Raw genomic sequence first — 9,293 nt, 5'->3', positions numbered from 1 at the left:
TCATTTGTTCAAAATTAATAGCTTACTCTAAGTTGTAAAACAACACAAACAACAAACGAACAAACATATACACGCACAGACACACATACAAAATAGCTAAGTAAGTAAGTAGCTTACAACTAAAACTAGCCATACAATCAAACAGATTATTTGGTTATTAATTATGTTTACAATTCCTCTTGGGTAGGCTAGCAAGCTGACAAAAACAAGCATGTTCTCAGAAACAAATGATTCAGACTCTTCAATGATTACGTCAGCAGACCGGGTTCATATTAACTGTGGCAGTTAAATATGTTCAAACATAACTTTGATGTAGGAAACAAAACTGTCAAATTCATTCAGGTAGACTCAAAAATAAATCCATACATACCTTTTTGTCTATCTCGGGGAAAAAAAAGAAAGAAAAAAATATATATACATATATATGTGTGTGTGTGTGTGTGTGTTTTCGTCCTTGAGGCCCACTCCTAATTTTTTTAGTAGCCATCTATGAAACTTTAGGCTAATCTGTATCGAGATGTAGAGTTATGATGGCGCTGTTCTGATCTTGCTCAACTACGTAGACGCTAGAGCTAACCGGAAGTTAGTCGGGAGATACTTGGGATTTAAAATCTCCCCATGTAAACTACACAGATATTTAACAGGTGCTGATAGGCTTATTTAGCGTTGTGTGAACTCATCTGACAAGGGCTTAAATGTAGCAGAACTTTTATTTACATGTAAAAGCGCTTCAACCACAGTGCGTGCTAGCAACACAGAAAATCATGCCCCACCTCCTAGTGGTTGTGACCCTAAACAACCACATAGACTGCCTTGATGCATGCGCAATTGTCCAGGTAAAGAAATCTTAAAAAACTTGGTTCTGTTCCTATTTGGTTATGACGGTTTGCATATTAATGATCAGGAGACTGACCTCACAGCCCATTGTTCGTCAGTGGTGCTTGTTTCAGTCATTATGCTAATGTATTGTTTATAAGGTTGGGGAAACCTGCATTCAGCTGATACTGACGAAGTCCCTTGGGTGAGTGACGAAACGTTTCTCCCACTGAAAACAAAACGTGCAGATGAACAGAACCAACTTTTGGGGTTTCTTTCAGTAAGTCTCAGAAAATCAGTTTGGTTTCAGGAGAGGTTTCATGTTTCCTTTTTCTGTTATAGACTAAATTTTCCGGAAGAGGCCAAGTCAAACAGAAAAACACGAAACTACTGAATCCATGTGCGTGGTTAAAAATTTCTTTGGGACCATAATCTTTTCTTATGAGGGCATACATACGGTCATATCATTCAGCAGAGGTCTGTACAGGATTTTGGCGGATTTGAGGATTAGCACTGCCTTGTGAACTTGTACTTACAGGTTATCAGTTTATGGCAACTTTAAGTTATCAATCCGTTTATCATTTTTTTTGCTCCTCATCCACATCAACGTCATGTTTAACGATTAACTGATACTGTGAATGTAAGCGACAGCGATTTACAGCCCGAAAAGTTACATAAATATAAAATAATTACGAATCATGTGATCTTTGCTTAAAGTGGTGATTATTAAGTGACTATTAAAGGCGAGGTGTTGCATTTTTCCTCGAGTTTGATTGAGGAGAAATCATCCTTTCAGGACGGCCAGGTGAACCACGCCCTGACAGCGGCGATGAGGATGGTGATGAAGGAATATCTGGTCACACAGCTGGAGCACCTCCAGTGACAGAAGCTCTGGTTCTACATTCAGCCCACAATGCCCATGGTGGAGGAAGTCTCTTTGGTCGTGGATCTCCGCTTCTGCGTGAAAGAAGTACACACGACCCCATGATATCTTAGTGAACTAGAGACCCTAATATTTGATTTACTTCCATTAGTTAAAGTGTTAGGATGCCTGGGTCATCGACCCAGGGTTTTTGAGTTTTTGATATTATTTATACTTCCTAGTTTTTGGTTTCTTTGAGTTCTGTCTTATGGCTTATGTCTCTGTCTTCTTTAGTTGCTCTGTCTCCCCTATCACCTGCATCCCCTTGTCTAGTTCGCGTCTATGTGTATCTTAAGTTCCTATATCCCCGTGTTCAGTCAGTGTTTGTGTCTGCCCTGTTCCCACGTCTCTGTTCCCTTTGTAGTGCCTGCATATGAGTCTGTGTCTTTGTTCAGTCTGTGTTATGTGTTTCCTGTTTTACTTTGAAAGTCCATGTCTGATGTTAATGTGTCTGGTTTTGCTTCCTCTTGTCTCGTTAGGCCTGATTTGCCCCAGCTGTGTTTCCCTCCTGTTACCCATTCCCTGATTGCTCCCTCTGTGTATTTAAGCCCAGTGTTTCTCTGTGTCTGTGTTGTGATCTACCGTTTTCTTAGCTGTGTGTTCTGTCATTCCTCTGGTGTAAGTTTATTTTGATTTTTCCAGTTATGTTATATTTGTGTTTAACATTAAAGTTGTTTTGAGTTCACATCTGTCTCCGGAGTCTGCACCTTGGGTCCTATTCCTGCCTGCACACAGCCACACCTAACATAAAGAATTAAATTGTTAGTGCGTTTATTAAAATAAATTATGTTTTCTGCTGTTTTCACATTATCATAAACAGTAGGTTGATTTATATTAATTTTTCAATAACAGATACTAAAACTAAAGCTAGTTCCTCTTATTTTATTTTAATTAGTTTTTTTTAGTTCACAAAACTTATACATAAGCAGACATCTACCCGGGTTCAAGTACAGTAACAAAAGCAGTATTGTGGTTTTAGAGAAAATGCCTGTTTTATGATTGATAGATTTTTGCCAAATTGATTTTTAAAAGTAGTTATTATATTCCTATTTGTATTACAATTTGACTTTCAGCCCCAGCATTAAGATATTATTAACCTATTAACCTAATCTTATTTGAAATATTATTTTTGTAAGATTTTGAAACTTCTGCATTATCAGTGTGATTTTTTTTTCCTTCCTGACAAACATGAAGGAAGTAATGTTTGAAGAAGTAATGTTTGTTAACTCCTCCCAGAGACATTCATCTCACACAATACATTTCATAAGCAGTACTTTGCACAAAAGAGCCAAAATGTTACAATTTTTAACTAATATATGTGAAATTATATTTAATTTATTCTTTTATTTGTCAGAATATTCAATATACACTCCGGTTTAAATAAATAAATACATAATTTTCTGGCTATTTTTGTATGGTCAGGCGTCACTGACCTGTAGGGGTCAGTGTGGCGCCGTCACTGCGCTGTTGGAGAAGAAGAAGAATTTGATAGTAGTGGGCGCGTTTGCTATCTGCCCCGGTGAACGCTGCAGAAAGGCGAGTGCCAGGTAGAGTGATGACTTCAGACTCTAGTTAAACCTGTAACGGGGCTTCATGTTACTGAGTTACGTTATTGTTTGCTTTTATGGCATTTCATGTTTCATTTGGCTCAGAGAGCTACTAGATAGCATCCCCCTCTGTAGCAGGCTAACTAGCCAGCTAGCGTAAACAACTGTTAGCTCTGCATCACCACTGAAAGACAGGATGTCATAAACATACAGCCGTTAAACCCTCAACTAAGCTTCAGCTGATATTTGTCAGTGTGGGCCGGCAGCTCTGATGTTCATATCCATTGTGACCGCCTGAGCTAAATTATTTCTCTTTCTTTCTGCCCTCTCCTACAAAATAAAACCTCTTTGTCGTTATAGCAGCTGCTGGAGCCATGAGCGAGTTCAGGATCCACCACGACGTGAACGAACTGCTCAGCCTCCTTCATGTGCGAGGCGGCGACGGAGCAGAGGGCTACATAGACCTGCTCCAGAAACACAGGACCCCCTATGTCACCACCACAGTGTCCGCGCACAGTGCCAAGGTGGGCTATACTGTACTCCACTGTGTTTAACTGCAGTGCTTTTCATGGCTCATCAGTTGATAATTTAGTTTTTAATTTGCATCTGTCCTCTTATCAGACACCCAGTCAGACTGTGTTTTTCTGCACTTGGCACCATAGTAATGTTTGTTAACTCCTCCCAGAGACATTCATCTCGCAATTAACTTTAGCAAAATTTCCAAATGCATCATTATGACCAGTAGTCCTTCCAGATTTCACATGTACTAATGAGTACAGGGAGTTTGGTGAGGAGGCAGAAGGAGTACTTTAAGATTCTTATGAATGAAGAAAATGAGGAGAGAGAATGATGGGATAGATGGGGGACAGGTAGGAAATCAGGAAGTGCAGAGGATTAGTAAGGAGTAAGTGAAGGCAACAATGGATGGATCAAGAGTGAAAAGGCTCTTGGTTCAGATGACATACCTGACATCCCAATTACAGAGTATTGAAGTTAATCTTGTAGTGTGAAAGGATGCCTGGGGAATGGAACGTATGGCTTCATACCAAGAAAGAGCAGTACAGATGGGATGCTTGTTTTGAGAATGTTGATGGAGAAGTATAGAGAAGTTCAGAAAGAACTGAACTGTGTGTTTTTGTAGATCTAGAGACCGTATATGATAAGGTACTAAGAGAGAATTTGTGGTAATGCATGAGGAAGTCAGGATTGGTTGAGAAGTCTGTCAGGGATGTAATCCCACCACCACCTTGAGCCCCTTTCTTGTTTGCAGTGGCCATCACTTCATCATTTCCCTAACGCTAAAGTTTTCTAACTTACTCTAAGTAGTTAAATACCCAATGTTCACAACAGATATGTTTCTTTGAATATTTTCTTCATATTGCATGTTGTGTCACTTTCAGGTCAAGTTAGCAGAGTTTTCTAAAACCCCGGAGGATTTCTTGAGGAAATATGAGGAGCTTAAGTCCAAAAATGTTCGGAACCTCGACCCTTTGGTGTATCTGCTCTCCAAACTCTGTGAGGACAAAGAGGTAACGCCTCATTTACATGCTGCTTTTCATCCGGTTCTTTTTGTCATTGAGTCCAAATATTTCTATACTTCCTGATCTAAAATCACAATTATTTCCTTATTATTAATGTTGAAAAGTAGTTTAAAAAATGTAATCTACTCTATGAAGTAAGAAACTTGCTGATTTATGTCCCTCCATCAGAGAGTTGGTTGATAAAATACTTGAATCTAATTTTGCATCCCTGCCTTGATATTTTTTTTGCAGACCCTCCAGTTTCTGCAGCAGAATGCTAAAGAGAGGTCGGAGTCTTCAGCAAACACCACCTCAACCACAACAACCAGTTACTCTCTGCCTCAAACCAGCACCAAAATGTCCATGCAGGAGCTGGACGAGCTGCGTAAGAAGCTTGGCAATGTAACAGCGAGCTCCAACGCTCCTCTGGTGAGCATCTCTTACCTTCAGATCATGTTACTGGTCTGAAGGTTAGATTAGCCTGTGAAACTCTACAGGACAGCTTGGAGCTAAAATAAGTTCAGCTAGAAACTTAATCAAGATAGGATGTATTTATTGGTTTATTTTATATTTGGAAACAGGTTCAGACAATTTTTGTTCTTTTGGCTCTGTGTGATGTCAAAGAGAGCACAAAGTTCCAACCACCTGCTTGTCAAATAATTTATGAGGGGCAATCACTCAGAGGAAAGTGGGTGTGAAGATGGAGGCGCTAAAACAGTTTGGTTCAAATGGTTAATGAGCTGTGAAGCTGCACAAAGGCCCAGTATAAGATAAAGAAGGCTTATTTTGGACTGTGAGTCATACAAAGCTACTCTCTGGAGTCCTACAATGAAGATGAGTTGGAGGTTCACAGAGATGGTCCTTTTTAAGTTTCAGAATTTTTGTTCATAGAGCTATTCAGGTTTCTTCTTCTTAAAGTAGATCAGATCAGAGATGGCGAATCTCTGGTTAATAAGGGAGATAAAGAGGTTAAAAGAAGCTCTCATTCACATTAGATTCGCAGTGTACTTCACATAGGAGTGATTAGACATGCACAAGATTTGTTTTTGGCCACTTGGGCTCAGCAGAAAGAACATCACAGCTAACTAACCTGAATTTGCCTCATTGCATGTACTTTATTTGTAATGAAAAACTTCATTTCAGGCTTGGTGTGAATCCACCATAAGGATGTGACAGGGAACAAAAACTAAACAGTGAACTAACATCATGAAGCTGTAGATCAGGTATAATAATAACATGTTATCATATAAAGGTTACCTGCAGTATGTCACTGTTTACAGAAACATCTGCTGGCATTTTTTTGTGAATAAAAAGCTGCCTTGATCAATAGTTTAATCTGAAGGTTAGAAGGGCCAGTCTATTGCTATTGATAAAAATCACATTAAATTTCACTCAGTTTACCATCTGCTGCTTTTAAATCCTGAGTTTCTTTGTTTTTGGAATTCGCCTGCAGCCGGCTGAAGTCACACGGAAGATGCTGAGGGACAAACACAACAAGAAGAACCCCACCCAGCCCAACCCCGTCTACCCCAATTGGGTGTATGATCGTCCAGCTCTCATCGGAGACTTCATCACCAGCCCCACCCCTCAAGGAGAACCAGCTGTTCCTGTTGGTAAGTTGGTAAATTTACACATTCACCTGTGCAGCATGGAGTCTGAATATAGTCCCCCTGTGCGTATTGATGTGGTTACTGTCCGTGGTCAGGTACGCTGCCTCTGGGGACGCAGGAACAAGCTCTGGTGGAGGATCTGCTGTTTGTGCTGATTGGAGTCGACGGGCGAGACATCACCGCTCAGCCGGTGCTGGGGCGGCAGAACCGCTCCTTCATCGTTGATCCAACACTGGACATGTCTGTCAAAGAGCTGGTCAACAGAATATTACCGGTCGCTTCGTACTACTCAACTATAACACGGTAAGAGCGTAGACTGTGCCCGGTATGAGCTACTGCTAACAGGCTTAAGTTCACAAATGCACATAATCACTAATGAGTTTTCCAGATGAACTACTGGGACCCTCAAGGTTGATGCAATGCAAAAGAAAAACCCAACAGCATCTCTTGTAACTAAAATGTTTATTTCACATCAGCTTTGAGTTTTTAGAATAACCTTGAATGGAAGCTTCAGTTACGTGACTGCAGTTAACAAAGCTGAGTGACTCAGCTGGCACTCAAAAAATCCACAGCCCTGACCTTAAGCTTTATTAAACTATAAATGGATATACAAAGAAAAGAGAAGAAAATCATACTGTAAAGTTTTTAGGTTATTACATGAGGAAATTTGCTTTAGAGATCAAACAGTTTTTGTAGCTGTAAAGTTGGGAATTTTAACATTAAAGTCTTTTTTCAGCCCTCCAGATTTCTGCATGGGTAAAAGAGGCAAATATCAGAGTACCTCCAGTCCTGAATATCTGTTCACAAAACAGTTTTTAAATGCATTAAAAGTTCTAACTTTAATTTCCAAATGTCTTAAAATGTGCTGCAGGCACAGGATAATGCAGATTTTTTTGCATTATCTTTGAAAGGTTTATTTATATATATTATTTAGACATCTGATCCTATGTATGATTTATATGTGCACCTTAAACACAAAGTATATATTTTAATTGTTTATCTATTGAATCCTTTCATCTATTTTCTGTTGCTCTTTCACATTAAATTCATATTTAATGATCGATATCAATGGGAGTCTCAGTGATTTAGAGCTTGAAAAAAGTGACATAAATATCAAATAATTCAGAATCATATGATCTTTGCTTAAAGGGTCTAAAAGAGATTATATGTTATAAGATTATTAAAGGTGGCGTGTTGCATTTGCCCTCCAGGTTCATTGAGGAGAAGTCATCCTTCGAGTACGGCCAGGTGAACCACGCCCTGACAGCGGCGATGAGGACGCTGATGAAGGAATATCTCATCCTGGTCACTCAGCTGGAGCATCTCCAGCGGCAGGGCCTGCTGTCCCTGCAGAAGCTCTGGTTCTACATCCAGCCCACCATGCGCACCATGGAGATACTGTCATCAATCGGTAAGAAACTGAAGATAACATGGTCGTTGTTTGCAGGCATGATGAATTAAAAGTTGGAAAAGAAACATGGAAAGAAGGATGAGTTAGGGGCGCAGTGATCAGGAGTTGCTGGAGTTCTGGCACCATCCTGGTGCAAAAGGAGGACAAAATGCAAACCAGAGGGTGGAGAAAGTCTCTTGAGAATAGAGTGCTACTTCTCCTTTGCCAGAGTGGACTTGATTTAGATTTCTAACTTAAAGTTGTTTATCTCTGCTTCTGCATACCAGCACAGTTTATTGAATTACAAGCCCTAAAATTTCATCTGCTTCTAAACTGTCTTCAGATGTTGTTTAAAATAAGCTTAAAATGTTTAAACATATGTTTAACAAAGCAAATATTAAGAAAAAATGTTGATCTGATATAGAGCTGAATTTGCAGATTAGGGGTGAGGAGGAGTTCTGAATGTTTTCACTTTGTAAACGTTAGTTTGTGGGTCACAGATCGTAGAAGACCTGCAGTCTAAGCTTCTTTAAATGAGCACCAGAGAGTTAATTTGACTGGAAGGTGATCTGACCCACTTTAGAAGAGAACATGGCACATCAAACTGGGTCTAGATTAACCAACGCTGAACACAAACAACACTGAACACTTTGAAAATGCCTGATTAGTGTGGAATCTCACCTATTATAAAACAGATATTTAGTTAAATTATGCTTTCTGTTGTGTTCACAGCGTCCTCCGTGGACAAAGGAGAGTGTATGGGAGGGTCCACGTTGAGCCTTCTCCATGACAGAACCTTCAATTACACCGGTGACAGCCAGGCTCAGGAGCTGTGTCTGTACCTCACCAAAGCAGCCAGCGTCCCGTACTTTGAGATCCTGGAGAAGTGGATCTACAGGGGCATCATCAAGGATCCGTACAGGTTCAGCTGCTCCCAGAGTTTCAACTCTGAAAAATGTGTGTTGTAAAATGTAAAGCTCATATTTTGTGACTCCACAGTGAGTTCATGGTGGAGGAGCACGAGCTGCAAAAGGAGAAGATTCAGGAAGACTACAATGACAAGTACTGGGATCAGAGATACACCATTGTGCAGCATCGGATTCCCTCTTTTCTACAGAAGATGGCAGACAAAATACTAAGCACAGGTAAAAATAGAACATTTAAGACTTGTTGAACATAAAATGGGAATCCTTTCGGCGATGTTGAGACGTGCTATCGTGCAGGGAAATATCTCAATGTGGTGCGGGAGTGCGGGCGGGACGTGACGTGTCCTGATGCTAAGGAGGTGCTATACACCCTGAAGGAGAGGGCCTACGTGGAGCAGATAGAGAAAGCCTACAATTACGCCAGCAAAGTGCTTCTGGACTTCCTCATGGAAGAGAAGGAGCTGGTCTCACGTCTGAGGTGAATATTTAATGGTTATTGGATATTTTGTGGTGAGAAGATAGGATGAGATGCTGTGTGACCAGTTTGTTCTGTTATATTTGA

The 9,293-nt window shown here is 40.2% G+C and overlaps 1 protein-coding gene across 4 annotated transcripts in view; it reads left to right on the top strand.

The window, feature by feature from the left end:
- The first annotated feature begins 3,183 nt into the window (after positions 1 to 3,183).
- The window catches only part of tubgcp2 (tubulin gamma complex component 2), an 11,410-nt gene continuing 5,300 nt past the window's right edge, over positions 3,184 to 9,293 (top strand). The window contains exons 1-10 of one of the 4 annotated variants that reach the window (XM_005725762.1): positions 3,184 to 3,274; positions 3,649 to 3,809; positions 4,686 to 4,814; positions 5,058 to 5,234; positions 6,259 to 6,418; positions 6,511 to 6,718; positions 7,627 to 7,826; positions 8,538 to 8,727; positions 8,805 to 8,950; positions 9,029 to 9,209. In XM_005725762.1, coding sequence (XP_005725819.1) covers positions 3,660 to 3,809; positions 4,686 to 4,814; positions 5,058 to 5,234; positions 6,259 to 6,418; positions 6,511 to 6,718; positions 7,627 to 7,826; positions 8,538 to 8,727; positions 8,805 to 8,950; positions 9,029 to 9,209 — 1,541 coding nt within the window. In that variant the 5' untranslated portion in view covers positions 3,184 to 3,274; positions 3,649 to 3,659. Of the gene's footprint in view, positions 3,286 to 3,645; positions 3,810 to 4,685; positions 4,815 to 5,057; positions 5,235 to 6,258; positions 6,419 to 6,510; positions 6,719 to 7,626; positions 7,827 to 8,537; positions 8,728 to 8,804; positions 8,951 to 9,028; positions 9,210 to 9,293 lie in introns of all 4 variants that reach the window. The other 3 variants (XM_005725760.1, XM_005725761.2, XM_005725759.2) reach the window with 3 other exon arrangements.

This window comes from Pundamilia nyererei, unplaced genomic scaffold (genome assembly GCF_000239375.1).
Source record: "Pundamilia nyererei isolate P.nyererei 1_Seehausen unplaced genomic scaffold, PunNye1.0 scaffold00017, whole genome shotgun sequence".
Classification (NCBI taxonomy): Eukaryota; Metazoa; Chordata; class Actinopteri; order Cichliformes; family Cichlidae; genus Pundamilia; species Pundamilia nyererei.
The sequence above is the reverse complement of the archived record's forward strand: the minus strand, read 5'-3'. Positions and strand labels throughout refer to the sequence as shown.